This window comes from Gouania willdenowi, unplaced genomic scaffold, assembly GCF_900634775.1.
Source record: "Gouania willdenowi unplaced genomic scaffold, fGouWil2.1 scaffold_315_arrow_ctg1, whole genome shotgun sequence".
NCBI classification, from domain to species: Eukaryota; Metazoa; Chordata; class Actinopteri; order Blenniiformes; family Gobiesocidae; genus Gouania; species Gouania willdenowi.
This window is the reverse complement of record NW_021145076.1, coordinates 890,736-913,579: the sequence shown is the minus strand read 5'-3', so window position 1 is coordinate 913,579 and position 22,844 is coordinate 890,736. Positions and strand designations below refer to the sequence as shown.

Sequence of the window (22,844 nt, the reverse complement as noted above, 5' to 3'; positions counted from 1 at the left end):
TCCCTGAAAAGCTAAAAAAAAAAAATGAAACATGAAACTATGAAAACAATTAACAAAGCAGGTAAGTCATAAATGTTTATTGTAAAAAAAATGTGGCTAAATTATTCATGCAATAGGATTATTTACAAATACATTGAAATGAAAAAATATACTCAGATTATTCATTCAATACAGTTACCTGAAAAATACATTGAAAAAAACAAATATACTAAAAAAATACAAAAAAGAACAAGAAATTACTCCTCAGAATGTTTACTTGTGCCAATTGCATGAGAGAGGGTACTCGGTATCTCAACCTTTGGGCTAATATGCCACAATGAGAACAAATTTCCAGTTTCCTTTAAAAAAGAGGGTACTCAGCATCCCAATCTTCATGTGAATGTGCTTCAATGTCCTGTGCATCGGTTTGACTAGAGGAAAAATAAAAAAATGATTAGTACAAAATTCAAAAGAACAACAAGTTGATCTCCATGTGCGTGATTGCTTTCACAGTGCAGTTACTCACTGTTCTCTGTTGTCTGGCTCCTGGCTCAGGTATGACCCCGTAATGAAGGGATGCTGAAGAGCATCAATGGGAGAGATTCTCTCTTCCCCATCCAGATTCAACAGTTCTTTCAGGAACTCGATGAAGGCCTTCCTGTCTTCCACCGTCTCATTATCCCCGAGTTCAGACATCTGGATTAAAAAATAGAAAGTTAGGTCAATACACTAGTTCATACCTCTCTTGCTCATGTTAACAAAAAAAGAAACGGTGAGTAAATTCAGCTTATAAACATGTCTAACGTAGGTTACATTTTAAAGAAGAGATCTCTAAGTATTTGAACTCATATCATAGAGAACACTTAAATGGAGCAGGTCATCTACTGATGACAAATGTGGACGATATTCTGGCCACTCCTCAGCTTGTCTTTTGTTCCTAGAGGTGTACTCTTCTGGTGTCTGAGGAAACACAATAACAATACAAGGGGTTTAAGATAAGTTTAGGGTAACAGTCAAGGTTCAACAAACAATAAAAACTATGTTTTACCAGCAGCCTCCATCTTGTGCCCAATTCATCCACCTCATGACAAAAGAACTTCTTGCTGTATAGGCCAAAGTGGAGCTGGTGCTTTGATGGCATTCCCAGCATCTCCACCATGCTCTGCATCTGCACAAAGAACACACAATTATACACATTAGGGGCAGTTCTTCAATACTTTCTATACCTGTAAAAAAGAGCACGTGGGTAATTAAATGAATGGAGGGATGTTTATAGAAAAGACAACCTACCATGAGGTATTCACAGTGGACAGGAAAGAGGTTGTCATTTAGGAAGAGGAATGCCAGCGTGCAGCCCACTCCCCACATGTCAATGGCCCCCGAGTAAGGAAGGCCAAGACAAACCTCTGGGGCCCTGTGAAGCAAAATGAATGAAATAGACTTTAGAACTCTATATCACAGCATTAAGTAGCAACATTAAAATAACACACGTTTGTCACAAAAACCCATAAGTCATTCAGGGTGACACCCTCATACCTGTAGCCGATGGGTTGATGTGTGAGCCCGGGCATGGCGGCAGAGATGGAAGAAGCCATTCCAAAATCAATGAGCTTTACGCTGAATGGACTTTCATCAATGTTGACCATCATGATGTTGTCTGGCTTGATGTCAGTGTGCATTACTCTTACAGCTTTGAGTCCCTGTAATGCCACCATCAGCTGCAGGGACACAATGAGAAAAGACAGGATGAGAATGGAGTTCCTCTTATGGAGCTGTTTAAGCTCAGGTTTGAACTCAAGGCTTTCTTAATCCATCAGCAAGCAATAAAAAGATTCATACCTGCTTTGCAATAGGACGGATGTAGTTGACGTTCAGTGAACGGACCAGGTGGAGCAAATCCACGTCCAACAGCTCAAAGACGAGGCACTTATAGCCCAGGTATTCAAACTGCTCATAGAATGTCACCAGATTGAAGTGGTCAGCATTCAGAGAGCTGATGGTCTTCAACACTGACAGCTGGAGGGAAAAAGCACAATTAGATCACCTTCATATCACTTTATCCCAAAAATTCATCGTTAAAGTTCTGTTGAAGGCACCAAACACTTACTTCGTCCTGCACATCTTGAAAATACTCCTTCTTTAGGATTTTTACTGCCACCAATTTGCTGCTGTTGTGAGCACGACACTTGGCAACTTTCCCAAAGCTACCTTCTCCCATAAACTCTAGGATTGTGTACCGAGTGGAGGGGCTGTGGAGGGCATGCCCTACCATTAGAGGATGTGCTGTCAAAGTGGATAGACAGGGCACATGGTTAGTATTCAGTAATTAAACACTAATACTCACACAAAGAAGGAAATATTGTTCTGTCACTTTTAAAGTTTGGGTTAGAAAAAAAGCCCAGGAGAGAAAGTACTGAGTCACAAAAGCATCAATAGAAACGTAATAAAAAAAATATCCCTCAAGATTAATAGTAAAGTACAGATACTTCAAAAATAGTTAGGTACAGTATTAAGTACTTTAGGTTCATTTGTCCACACTGAATGCATGCATGTACATTATAGGAAACTACGGTGGCTGGGTAAGTGTCAGGTGAATTGCATTTACAGAAACGAACACAAACGATTCACAACACAATGCAAAAAGGCCACAACACAAATGCAAAAAGGTCACAACGGAGTGTTTCCGCAACGGAAGTATTTCAGACAGACCGGTATTACAGAGGACACGTTTGTGGCGGATGTTTCTAACCCTCCATAACAGAAGAAGAAGAAGAAGAAGAAGAAAAGAAGAAGAAGAAGAAGAAGAAGAAGAAGAAAGAAGAAGAAGAAAAGAAGAAGAAGAATCGAAACACATGTGAAAGTAAGTGAAAGTTGAATAGGGATACTTTTAACAGCAACAGTAGACCATTTGTAGGTTGTACTTGAATAATAGTGTAAATTTCTCAATCACGTTCAAGAGACGACTTGTGTTGCGGTTATAAAAGAGTCACCATGTTAACTGATAACTTTTAGCCGAATGTGCCGTGGTAACTGCTGCGTTTGATGGAAATTATGTGTCATGTTGTCCCACCTCACACTGATGGCAGAGGTGGTAATATATGTGTCGATGACGTTTTGTTTTAAAGAATTACTTGATGCTGGAAGTCTGAATCTGTAAATATCTGCCAAATTTACCGAACAGTGTTACGGTCCACATAGTATCTAGATAAACTGGTGACTGGGCGGACTTTTGCTCCCGCTCCGACACTTAAAAAGAAAGCAACTCATAAGTCACGTTACTGGTGAATTGAAACGTTAATAATACATAAATAAATGAAAACATAAAAATGATGTAACGTAAAACATGCACATATGTGGAACCAGAGGTGGTGTAATGAATCTACTGGTGCTCCTCATTTCTTATGACCAACTTCCGTTGTGTGTTTGACGGCTGCTGTTAGCGGTGTTTATAACGTGCAAAATAAACATTTTACTTGCCAAGGCCAGGCAAGGCAAATTTATTTATATAGCGCATTTCATATTCAAGGCAACTCAATGTGCTTTACATGATAAAACATTCAATTGTTTAAAATCAATAAGAACATTTAAAATCATCAGTAAAATCATCAACAAACACATTACATCAACAACATGACCAAAAGTCTCTCAATCATAATGCAGTGTAGAAAAAAAGTGCCTTTAACTTTGATTTAAAAATGTTCACATAGGATGCTGACTTCAGCTCTGCTGCAGTTTGTTTGTTATTTTTATTTGTTTTTAAAACGGAATCATCAAAGAACGAAGGGTACACGGATATTCATGTGTGTTTAATGATTTTCTGTCACACAGATCAGAATCATGAGTAACCATAGCAACCACAGACGCATTCGGCTTAAAGTTGCCAGTTAACATGGTCATTGCAACACCATCAGACATATCAATGCAACATTGAATTAATTAATTCTGCCAGAGGAACACAAGTTTTCAGATTCATTAATAATTTCCTTGGTTGCACACAATTGCCTAGATTATAGTTATAAAAGTATAAAAAGACTAATTTCCTTCCCCTGCAAAAATACCACATGGTTTGTATGAAATAGATGATGGCTAACAACTTTGCTTCTCTTTATCTTTTAACAGGTTATGTTTTGTCCATTTTGTGGAGCGAACCTTCAACCCATCCTGTCACAATGTGATTCATGTGGCAGAGATGTTCAGTTTCTAAGGTGTTTTCAAGATGAAGGTACATTTAGTTCTGACAGTCATTCCCTTCAAGGTCATGTATTGCTGTATTGGTGAGTATTATTTATTATTGTATATTGTAATGCTTGAAGGACATTGAAAATCCACATATGAAACACACTTCAAATTGTGTGTTTCAGGTCCTGCAGCTGGGGTGGAGGATGAACTCATCAATAAGTATTTCAAGAGGGCCACAGATATGAAATAATCATGGACTTACTGGCAACTAAGCACAACATTTCATTGAGCCTTAGCACCTTAAAACGCAGACTACAGGATTCAGGCCTGACCAGGAGGGACAATTATTCTTCAACTGTTGCTGTGCAGGTGGCTATTTCTGAGGAACTGAAGGGATCGGGCCAGCTGCTTGGTTACCGAGCAATGTGGCAGACTCTTAAACAAAAGTACTCCCTTATAGTCAGAAGAGATGATGTGATGCGCTTAATGGGAGAAATGAATCCATCAGGAGTAGAAAACCACTCGAGATGAAGATTTGTTCGAAGAGGATACTACTCAATGGGTCCCAATGAAGTCTGGCATGTTGACGGATATGATAAATTAAAGCCTTTTGGAATAGCAATAAGTGGATGTATTGACGTCTTCTCCAGAAAAATCATGTGGCTCAAATGTGGAAAGTCCAGCAATGACCCTGAGATCATTGCTGCAAACTATATGCAGTGTGTTGCAGAATTTCAAGTTGTTCCAAAGCGCCTTCGTACAGACTGCGGCACAGAAAATGGACTGAAGGCAGCACTTCACTGTACTTTGAGATCTGAGCATGCAGATGAATTTGCAGGAGCTAAAAGCCACATGTATGGCACTTCAACATCCAACCAACGCATTGAAAGCTGGTGGTCCTACTTCCGTAAACAAAGGTTTTTGTCACTTTGTTTTCTGACAATGTTTTTTTCACATCCCTAATAATAATAATATCTTGGTGCAACATTACAGTAAAATGTGATTTCTGCCTAGGAGTCAATTTGGATTGATTTGTTTGTGGACTTGAAGGCGAGACATCTTTTTAATGGCAGTTATGAACATACAAGTTTGGTGCGGGTACTGCTTCTTGGGTGTCCTGCAGCAAGAACTGGATGAGTACAAGCAGCTGTGGAACACACACACTATTCGTCCTGTTCGCCAATCCCAGTGCCCATCTGGTAAACCAGAGGCTATGTACCATGTGCCTCACAGGTGAGTACTGGATCTCTATGTTACAATATAAATCTGATTATTTGGCTTTATTTCAATTGAATATTACTATATACTATTACTATATAGCATTCATACTATTTAAAGCCTTGTTTGGTAATTTGCAAAAAACTAGCATGATTTTGAAAGTGGTATTCTCTTTGTGCTTCACCTTCACCACCCCCCTCCCATCTTTGCTTCCTAAAAAGTCGTGCCCCTCACCTACATGCACTAGGGCCCATTGGTCCAGAATCAGATTTCAGCTCATGCTTTGAGTGTGGGCTCGTGCATTGCATGACATGAATACATGGATGTATGATTGATTCATGAAACTTGCACTGAATACAGACATTGGTTGAAGTTTTTAAGTGCTGACAACTGCTACAGATGACAGATTTTCTTCACCTTATTTTCAGAGCACGTATTATTCATTTCTGTCAGGACCTAAAGACAAGATTCAACGGAATCTGGAGGAAATTACCAACCCTGCCTTTAATATACAGCATAGTACAGCAAGAGTGCAGTGCAATTATATGCCATTTTCAGTATTTGTAAATGTTTTCAGTACAGCACCTCCTACAAACATACTAAAACCATCAATAATCTGTGAATGTTTCATGTAAAGAATCAAATATTCTCCATTTGCCTGTCATTTTGAACCCTTTTGCTATGACAGAAAATACACACTCGCTTCAATCAGTAGCACTTAGCATATTTTTATTTACTTAATTTCATTTTTAGATCATGTTGACTTTTAACAATGCAACAAAGCAATCAGGTATCCAAGGGTCTACCATCTATGACTTGCACTTATATCATGCAAGTAGGGACAGTATATGACAATTTTTCACTCACTACTGTATCAGCCGAACAGAATTCTGCAGCACTTCTACTTGTAATAACTACCTCTGATCAGATGAGTCTGAGTTGGATTGTTGAGCTGTGAAATCTAGGATTAGACAGACTTGGTCAGAGCAGTGATTCATTAACTTGGGATACTACCTGGGTTTAAGAGAGCAATACGTGTTGGTTATTAACTACTTTAACACTTACAGTTGGTAGAGTAATCTTCAGTTGTACAAATATACAATTGTGATGCGTTGGTATGCCTCTCCCCACTGCCTCCTTGTGTTTCAGAGAGAAGGGTGTTTCTGTCCCTGGTATACAAGAAATCTTCGTGCCATCGGGGTAGAGCAGAAGGTACGGACCATCCTGCAAATTTTTGTTAAAGTCCTCATTTTCTGTTCGGCGGCTTTAAGCAATTGGTCAGCATTGAACCCTGCCTCACTATCAGGGGTAGTACCATTCCTCTAACAGGTTTCAGTCCTCCATCTTTCATGCGCATAAGGCCCACTGAAATCTGCAAGGAAACAAAGAAGTAGGTCACTGTAAATGGTTTAAATCAACACTAAAAATACATATCAGAATGAACTCACAAATTATTAGCCCACACAAAAGAATTTACCTTTACTGGATTGTCTTTCAAAGGTTCTTTTTTCTTTTGGAAACACAATCTCCGTTCCTTCTCTTTTAGACTCCTGAAATTCAGGAACGAAGCCAGTGCATTTTCTCCTGGGTTTTCTGCATTAACATATTTCAATAAAATATTATTCAAAGAGTGCATCATCAATAATAATAATACAATATAGAATGTAGATGGGCAAAACCTAATTTTACAGAAAGTAACAGAAGAAACGTTACCTTTGCTTGTACCAGGCTGATCAACATTAAGTAAGAATTTAAGTTTTTGCCACAGGAACTGCAGAATGGGGTTTCATGCTGCAGGCTGAATCCACAAAAGGGACAATACATTGTAATCTGTGTGATAAAAATAAACGCACATACACAAATGAACAACTGGTTGTCGCCACAATGCTGGTTGTATTGAAAAGCACAACAAGGTTCTAGTGTTTGAGACATATCTAATGAATCCGTGTACCCTTCGTTCTTTGATTATTCCATTTTAAAAACAAATAAAAATAACAAACAACTGCAGCAGAGCTGAAGTCAGTATCCAATGTGAACATTTTTAAATCAAAGTTAAAGGTACTTTTTTTCTACACTGCATATGATTGAGAGAGAGACTTTTGGTCATGTTGTTGATTGTAATGTGTTTGTTGATGATTTTACTGATGATTTTAAATGTTCTTATTGATTTTAAACAATTGAATCATGTAAAGCACTAATCTATCGCCTTTTTTTTAACTAGTGTTTTCAGTCACTAGTAGAAAACAGTGATAGTTGTATGTTATCTCTATATGTCTGAAATCCCTTTTTAATTATCTTTTGCTCTGTCTTTTTGTAAACTGGTTACCACCACAGGGTCTTGGAATGGCTGACTTTGCCCTTAACCGGGCGCCACTTCAAGTCGGACATTCCGCCTGAGCTCCCTGGCAAGAAGGTGTTACGGCAGAATTTGCGGTTGACCTCATTTGGAGACATGATTTATTGCCCTGGTTGAGTGATGGAGTCCAGGCGAAGCATTGATGATTTTATAAAAAAGGTTTATTCTAAAACTAAGTAAAAAGGTACAAATATGGAACAAAGTGGAACAAAAATTAGTGACCGTCCGGCCGGACGTCCGAAGGCAGAGCCGCTCTGTCTCACAGTTTCAGCTTAAGGTTTTATACAGATAAGAAAAGGTCCCAACCCTGAAAGACAGAAAAGGAGGGAGTCAGATGCTCCCACAGTGGAAATGTTGGAGGATGATGAAGACGGAGGAAGATTGGGCGCCACTCTTATCTGTCCTTGATAGTGTGTGCGTTCGTGTATATCTGCATGTGAGTTTGAGTTTTGGCTCAGCAGAGACTGTGTTGCACTGAGTACAATACGATCTGTACTGTTTAATCTAACATGATTCTGTCCAAAAGTGTAAAGAGTAATGGAGTCATCATGTATTAAAACATGACAAATTGTACACATGAACATACATTTGACGATATGATGATGAATATAAAAATGGCCATAACAAAGGTATTACTATTATTGAATCTCTCACTTTGTCAAAGAAGTACTTTATATTGTAATTTATTTGTGATTTTAATGCTAAAGCTGTGGTATTTGTTTTGCAGACTGTTCTGATTGTCGGGAACTCCCATCTACGTGCTATTGTAGATGGCTACGTCTGGATGACAGAGTCTCAGCTGAGCTTTGGTTTCCTGTCGGCATGCGGGGCTTCTGCTTCAGAGATCCGCACCGAAGTTCTGCACACCACAGTTCCTCGCGCACCTCACACAATCTGCGTCATGGCCCCAGGCAACAAGCTGACCAGCACCACTGTTGACGTGGCTGGTGGGGACTTTAAAAACCTCCTCACCACTTGCAGCAACGGCTGGTCAAAGTCTAAAGTGAGCTTTTCTTTCATATCTTGTAGCTTTTGACTTAGTGAACATGTGTGTGATTTTGTATGATAGCGTAATTCTAATTTTATCACATTTTATTTTGTGCAGGTTTTTGTCGTCGACTTCCCTCCGCGCCTGGCTGTTGACTCCCAACACCAGAACCTGCTTCGGCAAGAGTACCGCCGTGTGACTGCTCGTTTGGGTAAGAGAAAAATATTATCTACATCCATTCATTAAGAAATCAAAAGAAAAAATATATGAACTGCATTATAACAATTCATAAGTCTAAATGAATATATTGGTACCATGATGATGTTTTATTTTGTTTTTCAAGGTGTTCCGTACTTCAGCGCTACAGAGCACTTCCCTCTAAGCAACTTGGCACTGTGGAGCAAGGATGGTGTGAGTACAATATCTAAGAAAAACAAAGTTGTTAACTTTAAATGAGTCAACACCAGATGCTCATTGACACATTGATAATAAAATATTTCTGCAGGTCCATCTGAGTGATGATAAGGGGATGCACATCCTTGTCCAGTTGTTCTGGTCCGCTGCCAGCCAACATCTGGAGACACCACCTCCTACACCCTGGGTCTCTCCCAAGACATCACCTCCAATTAGGAAAGTCACTCCTAAACTGGTTGTGAGGGAGAGCTCCCCAGCTCCACGCAGCCCTGATTCCCATCAGTGGCGGACCATCGGTCTGGGTGGCAAGGTAAAATGTGGCATCATACAATGATCACTTTAGGACTAGTGACAGTTTACGTGTTGTTTTAATTCAATGTGATGCTTTTCATCATTGCAGACGAGCCCTCCTGGAGAATCTCCAAAGTCCAGAAGTTCTCCCAAATGCAGGATGGCTCATCAGCAGGTTTGTGATTCTTCAAATGTTCCATTAAGATGCTGTTGGATGGTTTTTGACAGGACAAACTGTAAGTAATAGTGTCTGCTTTGTGTTTTACAGGAGAAGGAGAGCTTCCTTCCACTGAACCCCATCTGGTTCAGGGGCACAGCCCTAAGTGCCATAGAGAAAGTGTCTCCCTCTCATCTGTCTTGCCTGGCGGACTTCCAGCTGTCTCCTAAAGCAAAGAAGGTAAGTTCATTGGTTCACATTTTATCTCTTGCAGAAGGCTTTTACATTAAACTTTGAACATTTAAAGCAGATCACCAGATCACAGCGCCATCTCCTGGTTCCTTTTTACAGGCCAACATCATAATCCTCAGTATTTTATAATTTATCATGTTTATTTTTAAAGTTCAAAATATTTAATATTCCCAGATCCAAAATCTTAAAACTAGTTGAAACCTTCCGATGACCTCCATATCACTGTCCCATATTGATTTATCAAGGTATATCTCCTGCCCAGCCTTACTATCATGGAAAATGTATGTTACAATAGCCCGTTTCTTTTCAGCACATCTCAATAGTGTGCTAGTGATTAAAAAATGTTGTTTATATAATTAATGTAATGCATGTGCTGATTTATCTTTGCAATAAGTTGCTCATTATTTGAAGATTCATTGATATTTTCATTTATCAGACGACTCGACCGTCCACTCCATCCTAAGCCAAGTGGCCTTGGTTCATGACGACTGCATCCATTTAAATAGACCACCCACAGAACCAGTTCATTCCTTTTAAATGGACACGCTACATACAGTGCCTTGCGAAAGCATTCGGCCCGCTTGAACTTTGGCCACATTGTAGCCTTCAAACATAAAGATATAAAACTGTAATTTTTTGTGAAGAATCAACAACAAGTGAGACAATCATGAAGTGAAACGAAATTTATTGGCTATTTCAAACATTTTTAACAAATAAAAAATCGAAACTTGGGCGTGCAAAATTATTTAGCCCCTTTACTTTCAGTGCAGCAAACTCTCTCCAAAAGTTCAGTGAGGATCTCTGAATGATCCAATGTTGACCTAAATGACTAATGATGATAAATAGAATCCACCTGTGTGTAATCCAGTCTCCGTATAAATGCACCTGCTCTGTGATAGTCTCAGAGGTCAGTTTAAAGCGCAGAGAGCATCATGAAGACCAAGGAACACACCAGGCAGGTCCGAGATACTGTTGTGGAGAAGTTTAAAGCCGGATGTCGATACAACAATCAGTTGTATACTGCACAACTCTGGCCTTTGTGGAAGAGTGGCAAGAAGAAAGCCATTTCTTAAAGATATCCATAAAAAGTGTCATTTAAAGTTTGCCACAAGCCACCTGGGAGACACACCAAACATGTGGAAGAAGGTGCTCTGGTCGGACGAAACCAAAATCGAACTTTTTGGCAACAATGCAAAACGTTATGTTTGGCGTAAACACAACACAGCTCATCACCCTGAACACACCATCCCCACTGTCAAACATGGTGGTGGCAGCATCATGGTTTGGGCTGCTTTTCTTCAGCAGGGACAGGGAAGATGGTTAAAATTGATGGGAAGATGGATGGAGCCAAATACAGGACCATTCTGGAAGAAAACCTGATGGAGTCTGCAAAAGACCTGAGACTGGGACGGAGATTTGTCTTCCAACAAGACAATGATCCAAAACATAAAGCAAAATCTACAATGGAGTGGTTCACAAATAAACATATCCAGGTGTTAGAATGGCCAAGTCAAAGTCCAGACCTGAATCCAATCCAGAATCTGTGGAAACAACTGAAAACTGCTGTTCACAAACGCTGTCCATCCAACGTCACTGAGCTCCAGCTGTTTTGCAAGAAGGAATGGGCAAATATTCCAGTCTCTCAATGTGCAAAACTGATGGAGACAAACCCCAAGTGACTTACAGCAGTTATCACAGCAAAAGGTGGGGCTACAAAGTATTAACTTAAGGGGGCTGAATAATTTTAGACGCCCAATTTTTCAGTTTTTTAATTTGTTAAAAATGTTTGAAATATCCAATAAATTTAGTTTCACTTCATGATTGTGTCCCACTTGTTGTTGATTCTTCACAAAAAATTACAGTTTCATATCTTTGTTTGAAGCCTGAAATGTGGCAAAAGGTCGAAAAGTTCAAGGGGGCCGAATACTTTCACAAGGCACTGTATTACATTCAGGTGCACCTTCATTGTTTAGTCAATATTGTTTGTTTTGTGTCAGTGTGGTTTACTTCAATTTGAAAGCATAAAGACTTGTAATTTTATTCAACTTAGAGAAAATGTGTAGAACCAGTGTTAGGGGCCCTTTAACATCCATAACAAAATAGCTCAATATTGAATATTGGCAACTATAGTAATAATAATCATAGTAATAAATACTATTTTCACTAATGCCAAAAGTGATAAATTAAAAGAAAACTTTTTGAGAACCCATGCTTGATTATTTACAGCACTAATCCTAAATATAAAAACATTACATTTCAGAATTAGAAATATTAATCCCAGAAGGAAATTATTTGAATAATCCGAAATAATAAATAATGGAAATAATTTCTGAAATTATATATGATCATTATAATTTAATATATGATAGTAATGATACTAAAAATAATTCCATATTATTAAATATAATTGATTTGATATTTTTGATTAATTTAATACGTTGCTAATTGTACTTCAGAACGTTTTTAAAGTATTAAATATAATTACATTGTTAATATAATATAAATGAATTATTCAATTGTAAATATATAAATATAACATGCATAGTACATATTTAATGACATATTATTAAAATCATATATATGTGGGTGTGCATGTATATTATACTTGATTTGATTATATTTTGTAAAAATTATTATATCATTATAAGTCAGTATAGAAATGACATGCTATACATTCTAAAACAATGAATCGCTGAATGATACATATACTAGTATTAATGAAAAAATGATAGGAACTTAAAGACAATCATTTAACTGAAGAAACATGCTATAATACAGAAAAACAAAGCCCTTTGAAAAAAATATTAAAGTTCAATTTTTAACATTATTTCAGGACAAAACCAGGAAGGAGACTCAGCTTGTGGAGTTAGTCTGTGCCAGTCATTCACAAAACAACAAAAGGTACAAGGACTTGTCTCACAACATCAGTGCACCTGTAACGTTCTGACATTCCTGACATACCAGAGTGAGGATTGTCAGTGGACAATTCACTTTTTTGTGCCAAACACAACAGGACAGTGAAGCTGTGGATGCCAAACCAACCACCAGAAAGAAGAAGAAATGTAAAAAAACACAAAAAGTAAGGAGGGTTTAGCAGTGCACTTTGACTGACAGTAGTGTTGAAATGGATTTGATACAAGCTGACTAATATCTGCCTGTTTTTACACAGATAATAAAAGAACCTCCACTGCCCTGAAGACAAACTTCTCTCTTCAAAATGAGCCTCCACCAAACATACATACTGTACATACATACATACATAATACTTTGCTCCAAATATTTTTTTCATGCATTTTTCCGTGTAGAGTGGACCTTTAATCACTGTCAGTTGTATTTCAGAGTTATCCATTTTTCCATCTTTTTGTATTAATATTCAATGCATCCCTTCATGTATAAAATTTAAAAAATGTTTATATATATATATTATTCTGTGCTTTGGCTTTTCCACACTTGTGTTTTCTCTTGTCATTATTGCATTTGTCATTCATGTGTTCAGGATATGACTAGGTGGTTTCTGTTTCCATTAAAGGAGTTCCTGCTTGTTGCTGTTAATAAATGACCTTGTAATGACAAGTGGGACATATTGTTATAAATGAGCTTAGAATCAAATGCTGCGTCAGCGTTTAACAAGTCTTTTAGTATGTGAAGCAATTATAGTTTAAGAATCAATAATTTTAGCAAAGCAGTTCATATTATCAGTTAAACATCTTGTAAGTGCAGTATCTATAAAGAGCCAGGAGGTGGTGGTAGAGTTTTTTATTTGATATTATACGTAATGCAGAATTGCTTGTCTTTTAATTCTCCTTTTGCCAAATGTCACAGTACTTTAAATAAAGCCAACTGTTGCATGACATGTCACAACATAGTGTTCATGGGAAATGTAGGATTAGCACAACCAGCAGTGTTGCCAGATATATATTCTGTTTAAAAATCTAAACACACAAAAACCCTCAAATGTATTGACAGAAAAACAGCCCAATCTGGCAACAATGACTTGTCACATCGTTTCTTGCAGATTCAAACAGACGCAGTGGTGTGTGTCGTTCTTCACTAATATAGGATTAATAATAATAATAACAGCAATACTAAGATAAAAGCATAAAATAATCATGATATTGATCCCTGAAGGGAAATTACACAATAATAATACAATGAGAAAACCAGTAACTACAATATTAAAGGAGTGAACAAGGGTTCATTAGCATGTTAGCTCAGCTTCTGTAACATCTCACAGCTTCTCCATCAGCTGCTCTGCATTTCATTATGAGGTGCATTCACTTTCCCCAGGAGAGTGTGGGAAAATAGTCTCTATAGGAAACCCTAACATATGATCCCTGATATCCAGGTTAGAAGAGTGCTTAGATTGATCAGAAAGAGCTGAACTAGTTTGATCTAAAACACTTCTTTATCAAAGTCTCCTCTTTACAGTAGAATATATTCAACCATTAGCAGGAGGCAGAAAATCCCAGGTTGAGTGAAGGCAGCACAGGTGCAGGTGGTTAATTGTTCACCCTCTCCTCTCTGTGTGACCTGACTCACTTTGACTTTCACACGTCATTGAACTAAACCAGGGGTCTGCAACATGTGGCTCTTTGACTCTTTTGCAGTAGTTCCCTACAGCTTTAAAACATACTGAATTTTTTTAATTTTTTTTTTTTACAGAGGCCATTAATGATGAATGACAAATAAAATCAAGATATAACAATTTGTTAACTTAAAAATAAATCCTGTTGTACAATAACTCGGCCACCTTCACCTCCTGCAACATCTACAGACCATCAACTTTCCTGCACCTGCGGCTAACCTTAACTTTTAAATTCCTGGTAAGAAATAAAAATAAAATAAAAGCTTCTATTCTAAAACAGTTTTTTCTCCACTGTAGCTGATGCTTGTTTATGTGGAATTGTTGTTTTTTCTTAATGTTATATTTTCTTGGCTTTTTATAAAGTTGAATTGAAATGAAATTAAATAAAGACATTTAAAAAAAAAAAAAAAAAAGAATAGAAGCTTTTGTCATTGTACATATATACAATATTAAGGTGCTCTCCAATAATGACATAAAACACAAATAAAATACTGGAAAAGGAAAGACCTATAAATATATAATACTAATAAAACTACTCAGCAAACTTTATGCATTACCATACACACAATATAAAAATATAAAGTGACCATTGAGGAGATAAATAAATATAACTTAGTGTATTACACTTTGATGTAGATTATTGCACATGTACAGGGATTAAAGTTCTCCGTCTGGGTGACGGAATTCCGTCAAATTAAAATTATGAGACGGAAAAATTATTATTACAACAATATTATTACGATTACACCGCATAAGAAGAGGAAGAAGACTCTTCTTCCTCTTCTTATGCGGTGTATTATTGTCCGGCCGGAAACGATGCTCAGTGAAGGACGGTCCGCCCGGACAATGTCAGGGCGGCAATCGGGAGAAAATCGAGAGAATGGTGGCCCCGGGAGATTTTCGGGAGGTACACTGAAAATCGGTAGGGTTGGCAAGTATGTATGGATATGGTTGGGCCATGGATAAAGATCAGTTTATAAGGTAAGTTAAAAAATGTTCTGCTTTTTATGTTGGCATTTTGTCGTTCTGCAGTAAGCTAGCCTAGGCTAGCGGCAGTATAACCAGTTGAATGTATAATCTTCAGTGTAGCAGTAGACATTACGCTATTCTACCTTATGGTTTACGGTAGATTATTGCGGGGCGCGTTTCTCTTTGTTGTTTGGATTCAGCATGCTTAGTTCGTAAAACCTTCCCAGGTAACTTGACTGAGCCTAATGACAGCATGGAGTCGTTGTTTGCTGAAGAGGGTACTGACACTGGTCAAATTGACGGGAAGATAAAGAACAAATGGAGATGGGCTTGGTTAGACGAAGCGGGGGATGATGGAAAGCTGTTTCGCACATGGTGCAAAAAGATGACATTGTCAGGTGTGTGTATGTGCGTTATTTGTCATAAAAAAATCCCGTATGGCGGCAATGGCAAGAAAGTGTTAGCACGCCATGCTGCAGATGCTAAACACAAGCCTGCTGTTCGAGCGCTGAAACATACCTCCTCTCTGCCTGGTGCCGTTACAGTAACAGCCGAGGCCCCCATTTCCATGGCTGATCGTGTGTGCAACCAAAAAGTGCGCATATGTGCTTTCATAGCTGAACACGATCTTTCGTTTACTCTAGCCCAGCCCCTAGTAAAACTAGTTACTGCCATGGCCGAGGATCGAAGTGCTCTTTCTAGATTGTCGATGTCAAATACACACGCGTCGTACCTGTCTACACATGGCATTGGTGCCCAGTTCAAATCTGAGTTGTCATCCAAGCTACAGGGTCATATGTTTTCCCTCAATGTTGGCAAATCCACCACCACTAACATGGACCGGGTTGTAAACGTGCTTGTGATGCCCCTGCTGCCTCCAGGGTGCTTGCTGCCTCCTCCAAGGCCCCTGTTGCCTCCTCCAGGGCCCCTGGGCCTTCCACTGCCTCTACTTCCAATAGAAAGTCAAGCCAAAAAAAAACGAGGGTCAGGTGTAGCCATGCTTGAGACATTTGGCTTTGTGGCTAAAAAGAAAAAGTGACTTCTGAAGTTTTGCCATGTTTGCAGCTGTTTGGGGTCCAAAATAAAATGTTTACTGTAGTCTGTTTTTGTGAGGTTTAAATAAAATGTGCACTGGAATCCTATGTGGACAATTATTTCTTAAATAAGCTAGGTAAAACCTTTCTTGAAATTATTGAAACCTAAATGGTTTGACCATATTCTTAAGGGCCTTTTTGAGACCAATTTAAATTAGTACGATAAAACTATGATGATTGTCATTCTGTTTTATAGGTGTGTGCAGGTGCCTATGTGGCAGTCGCTTGAGTCGGAAAAGCACTTTGGATGTAGTGGGCTACTGTTAAATCACTATATAATGCATACCATGTGGGTTGGGCTTGCCAATTTCTTTTCAGTCAAATCATTTTTTTTCACTTTAATCCCTGCATGTAGTTTGAGTCATGGGAGGAAAAAGGTTATTTTTTGTTCATGGTTCTCATGGCCCAGGGATACAAACTGTTTGTCATTCTGGAGGTGGAGCTTTGATTGATCCGTATCTCCTTCAGAGCGGAGCAGGGTGGGAGGGGTCAGAGAGGATGGGTCTGATGGTCCCAGGAGAGCTCCTCCTGGATGTGAACACCCAGGAACCTGAAGGACCATACTTTCTCCACCAGGTCACCATTGATGATGAGAAGAGCGTAGTCTACCAGGTTCCTCCTGAAGGTGATGGTGTTGTGTGTTTCTTTTGGATATGTGTAGGGACATTTATTCAGAATAATAAGAGGCTACAGTGAGGATATTTGACCATTTTAGACTGTACTTTAGGTGAAAGAGTGGGAACTGGTGCAGCTGTTGAAGCAGGTTGTGAAGGAGAAGGAGTGACTAGGAAAGGTTCAGTAGAGGTAGGTAGACATTGGGCACATCTGCACATATTGAGGTGAACTTCCATATGACCCACATCTCTGCGCTGTAAAGTGCAACAGCAAATCAACATTTCTAAAACAAATAAAAGCAAAATAAAATGATTTTTGATGGATTTGCATCAAATTGACATGTATTTTTACCCCCAAGATGAGCAGAAAGTTACATTATGACCCCGCCCATAACAAACAGGAAGTCGCCCATCTTGGGTTAATGGCTTTTTTGATATAACTCAACTGCAAAAGGTCAAACAGCCTCATAATTGATAAACATGTTGACTGTCTATCCCAAACCTGGGCTCAATGTCAAAATTTCCCATCATACTTTGCGTTCTCAGATGGTGCATATCATAATAGAAAACCGCTATAACTCTCATATACAAAGTTCAAATAGTCTCATATTTGATACACATGGGTTACTAACCCCGGCCACTCCTTCAGACACTATGATGCCGCTAGTGGTTTTAATTTATCTTGATCTTATGAGACCACAGATTAGGAACGTTACACACCACAGACGTACGCTCAAATCCACACAAATCTTGTGTGCCGCTTTGTTTTTTTTGCTAACGACAGGTTCCTTTATAATATCAGGGATGCTGAGCACTTGGAAAAGCGACGGTATGCAGGTTCATCAGAAACACTAAAATCCCTACTTCCTTTGTTTGTGAAGTTCCCAGGATACAAGCCTGTGGGTAATACAAAGGGTGAATTCTACAGGATTGCTGGTGAGTACAAATTGTATATTGTATTATTTAAATGATGATAACAGGTGGGTGAGTAGTTTAATCAGCTCTAATTTGGCAGGGATCCCACATGTTTTGGGCTGTGTGGATGGGAAATCATTTTACAGCCAGGTAGAACAACGATCATTTACATGGAAATGTATTTCTACTTCATTGCAACCCATGAGCCTCCTACCTCATCACCATTGTGGAAGTAAAGTTGCCAGGCTCTGTGCACGACTCCCAAATTTGTCGGAGTGTAGCCTGAGCCACAGATTTCCAAGTGGTAAAGAAAAAAAAAAAAATATGTACAGTATACACCACTGTTCTTGGTCTCCAGTTTAACTGAAGTTCTGTATATCCTTTCATTACAGGCCACTTTGATGGATACCTATTGGGAGATTGAGGCTACCCATGCCTGCCAACGTTACTGACTTCTTATCCTGACCCTGAGCCCCAACTACATTTTAATGTGGCCCATAGCAGGACTAGCGCCCGGGTTGAGAATACCATAGGCATTCTCAGAGTTCTGTGCCATGTTGATCGAATTAAACAGTCTTCTAACATTGTCTGTGGAGTGTCTATTTATAATTGACAGTACTACTTTCTCTAACCTGGAAGTGAGTGCTTTGGAAATTATTTTTATGTCTGTGTTAATAAGTGAGATGGGACGGTAGATTGAGGGTAACATGGGGTTTTTGTCTGGTTTAAGTAGTAATTTAATGTTCGCTGTATTCATGTGGCCTCCTACATAACCTTTATTTTTAATCTCTGTTACTACTCTGAAAAATAGTGGAGCCAGCATTGACCAGAAATGTTTTAGGAATTCAGCAGGGAACCCATCTGGACCTGGTGCTTTGCCTGTTGACATACTATCCAAAGCGTTTTGTAGTTCTTGTAAGGTTAATGGTGAGTCTAAGGTGGTTTTCTGATCTATGGTGAGCTGTGGTAGGTTTAAGTTATTGAGGAAGGTTTTCATATCTTCAGGGTCAGGGTTTAAGTTTGATGAGTATAGGTTTTGATAATAATCATGAGGTGAGTTTAAAGTTTGACCTGAGTTATCAGAAATTGCTGCTATAAAGGAATTATATTCGTTGTGTTTAAGCTGATTTGCTAAGTATTTGCCTGATTTATTATTGTAGTCAAAGTTTATGGATCGTAATTGTTGCAAAATAAAATATTATTCTTCTATTCTATTCTATTATTCTTCCATAAGTTTCTTAATTTTTTCTTCAATTGTTTTTTCTGCTATCTGTTGCTGTTTTTTCTTATAAGAAGAGTATGATATAATCTTCCCTCTGATGACAGACTTGCCGGTTTTCCAGTGTAAGGACGGTGACACTTCCAGAGAATTGTTTGTTAATAGAATAAAAAGCATTTTTAATTGTCTGAGTTCATTCTAAACAGAGAAAAATAAGTAGCTACTTAGTTTCACATCTACCTGTAGCTATTTGTTTTTAGACTGATATCAACTTGTTTGTAGTTTTATTTCAGCAAGTTTCACTTTTACAGTTGGGGACCTGTGTAAAGGCTTTTTCAAATTAAAAAGTTCTTCTGCGAAATCTGTGTCCTGTTTATCTGCACAACTCAAAGAATTGGAATCGAGAATCGTTTAGAACAGGAATCAAAATTGGGAATCAGAATCGTTAAAATCCAAACGATGCCCAACCCTCGTGTTGATGCTCTAATAGCACACATTCAACTGAACAAGGGATACGCCTCCCCCACCTCTTATACAGACTCTGAGCTACTGATTGGAGTCAGCTGAGGGAGAACATCACAGGTGCAGCCAATAGCTCCTGATTGGTCCTCAGAAAACCTTTGACAATCTGTCCAGAACAATGTGTGGAATAAAACCTGCACTGCCATGAACTATTAGGGAACCTCTAGACCAGGGGTGGGCAAACTTTTTGGCTCAGGGGTCACATGGACTTTTAAAAAGTGACAGATGGGCGGGGCCAGCACCGATGCATACATACATTCTTTTTTTTCTTGTCTAAAGTTAAAATTTATAAAACTTCATAACAAATCAACCATATGCGTTACAGATTTGCAACTTTCACCCAAATGTATCCCCAATTCTAAAGAAAGGTTTGTGTATTTAAGGAGAGACAGACCTGTCAGTAGAGCAGTGCTTCTCAAAGTGTGGTAGAGAATGGAGACATGACAGGTTGACATGTTCAATTTCATGCCAATCATCTTAAAAACCCTTTCTTCAACGACAATAAAGATCATTACTAGGCAAATTTAGAATCCTACAATGTATCAGAAATTAAAAGAACATTAAATTAAGACTACATTAGATATGTGACTGGGATCAAAATGTATCGTGAAACTAAAATACAAACATAATGATTTACGTCGGCATGTGAAGTGGAACCAGAAACAAACTTTTATTATCTGATTTAAAACATTTATTTTACTTTTTTGTTTTCTTCAGCTTTTTGGCACAGATTGTAAACAAAGTGTTGTTGTTTCCTGAATATTTGGACTGCTGTACTTTAATGTTTGTTTATTTATGCAGGTAAATCATTTCATTTAGTTTTTCACTTTTGATTTATTTATGAAATATACTTACATTATGAAACATGGTGATACTTGTTCTCTGTTAGTTGATTTCATACTTGTACTGAGTTTATTTCTTTTTTTTTGTTTTCTACTGCACTTTTTACATTTGTTTTTGTTTTTTTTTTAATTCAGATAATGAGTTTCATTTAGTTTTTGATTTATTATCAAATATTATATTACTTGTTCCGTGCTGGTTCAACACATTATAACATGTGTTATTTGTCAGGATTATTTGGGGCTGCAATGGGCACAGGTGGGACTTGAAAGTTTACATAAAACCACAACAGTTTCTTTACAAATAATAAGACAGAGTCTTTGACTGGACTTTAGTGAAAAGTATTTACTTGTCCATCCATTACTAAACACTCAGCACTCACTGTCGACTCTTCTTTTCTTTGGCCCACTCGTTGTTGTAGATGTGTATCGCTGTGTCAGCACCGCGGGTTTTGCTCCGACAATCTCCACCTGGCTCACAAGGCGCACTATGCTGCCTTGCTGCAAACACATTTAATTTCCTTACAACCTGCGATTGCTGATCGGGAGCTGGTCGTGAGGTGTTAATTGCTTCTCGTGACCCTATGTATACTACACGATGCACGACACATGATCTAGCAGAGACTCGCACAATCCTACAAAATAGTCGCACGTGTCAAAAGTCGGCTCAAAATGGGCCAAAAATCGCACAGTGTATGTCTGCCTTTAGGGAAGACACTAGGTCCCTGAGATGTAGTCTATGGATTTCAAGCTTAGTAGATTTCCAAAAAAGTAACATTTTGAGAGACATTATTGCATTAGAGGTTCCCTAATCGTTCATGGCAGTGCAGGTTTTATTCCACACATGTTTCAGAGGTTTATTCCATAAAGCGGGTTATTTTCAAACTCTGAGTATGTTTGGGCTCAAATGAGGGAAACTCTTGAGTATCCGATTCCTATACGTGAGGTATGTTCTTCTCTGAGTCTGTTACCATGGTAACATTGTCCGTGAACTAAACGCTGGCAGGTTTTGTAACCCTGGGTTTCCACCTGGCTCCGCCCACCTGAACACTGCTTCTTAAGGAACACTTTTATGTACCTTGGCACTGTTCTCTGACACACATTAGTAACATTACACACCACAGACGTACTCACATCATTACTAATGATGTGTTGCGTTAGGTTTGTTAATTTTTATTTTGCTAATGGTAGTTTTCTTTCTAACATTGTGGATACAGAGCATTTAGTGAAAGTCACTGAGAGGTTGATCTACATTAAAACATCTACTGACGTCTGTAGTAAAGTTCCCTGAATACAAACCTGTGGTAAATGTAAAGGGGAAAAACTCAATTTAAATGAATACACATTTATGGCTCAACATTGACTTTATGTTGTTTAATACTGTAATATAAGTGAATGTATAAAAGTAACCCAAGGTTTACATACTCAGGGTTGATTAACCCACTTCATACCAGCTGTAATAGAATCAGATACACAGAGTTTCCCATCGTGGGGTATGTTGACCCAGAGTTTATGGACAGACTCAGAGTTTAACCCTCCTTTATGGAATACACCTCTGGACAGATTGGTTTTCTGAGGACCAATCAGGAGCTATTGGCTGCACCTGTGATGTTCTCCTTCAGCTGACTTCAATCAGTAGCTCAGAGTCTATATAAGGGGGGGCAGAGCCCTTGCTCAGTTAAGTGTGTGCTATCAGAGGGTCAACACTCTCAGTTGACTTTCTGTTCTGTTGTTTGTAATAAGTTGAGTTTAACAGAGTTATTTTGCGCAATCTCCTCCACCAAACCTTTAGTTTGTTCATCATTTTGGTAGAATCAGTGGGCAGCTGTGGGGAGATCTATATGTATATACAACTAATCTCTCAGTAGTTGGTACATTGTAGTCTTTATTTCATCTAGTGATGGCAATATGAAGCACTGAGGGATCGCAGCCTATTACTCAGCACATGGTTCAAAGGGTCGCAGTGATGCATGCTCCACTATGCCATCATGTGGACAAAAAAATGTAATAAATGCGAAGGGCCTATAACAAATGGTGGGGTCTAAACTATGGTCTGAAAGAATACAGCCAATAATGTGGAGAAAGTTGTGATGTAAAATGAGCTTGTGTGACTTTGTTCATGTATGTGCTTATGCAACTATTGACAGAGTTTAATAAAAACAAAAATACATGTATTCATTTTTATTATTATATTTATTATTTTTTCTACCGTGTTGTATTATGAAACAAATATACATGGACATTACAGTTTTG

At 38.4% G+C, this 22,844-nt stretch overlaps 1 protein-coding gene across 1 annotated transcript; it reads right to left on the bottom strand.

The window, feature by feature from the left end:
* Nucleotides 1–340: 340 nt before the first annotated feature.
* Nucleotides 341–21,740, bottom strand: LOC114459457 (homeodomain-interacting protein kinase 2-like). The gene is made up of 11 exons (XM_028441707.1): nt 21,734–21,740; nt 8,220–8,227; nt 6,427–6,428; nt 2,087–2,262; nt 1,819–1,995; nt 1,516–1,697; nt 1,270–1,393; nt 1,028–1,147; nt 847–939; nt 506–675; nt 341–410 (listed from the first exon to the last, which is right to left on the bottom strand). Exons 4-11 carry the CDS (start codon nt 2,249–2,251, stop codon nt 341–343), a joined length of 1,101 nt encoding a protein of 366 aa, XP_028297508.1. The 5' UTR covers nt 2,252–2,262; nt 6,427–6,428; nt 8,220–8,227; nt 21,734–21,740.
* Nucleotides 21,741–22,844: the final 1,104 nt, after the last annotated feature.

Excerpts from the sequence above, each read along its gene's own strand:
- LOC114459457 (XM_028441707.1), bottom strand. The coding sequence starts at position 2,251 with ATGGTAGGGCATGCCCTCCACAGCCCCTCCACTCGGTACACAATCCTA. Across the intron at positions 1,996-2,086 it reads TTCAAGATGTGCAGGACGAA|CTGTCAGTGTTGAAGACCAT; the intron begins GTAAGTGTTTGG and ends TTTTCCCTCCAG. Across the intron at positions 1,394-1,515 it reads CATCAACCCATCGGCTACAG|GGCCCCAGAGGTTTGTCTTG; the intron begins GTATGAGGGTGT and ends TTTGCTTCACAG.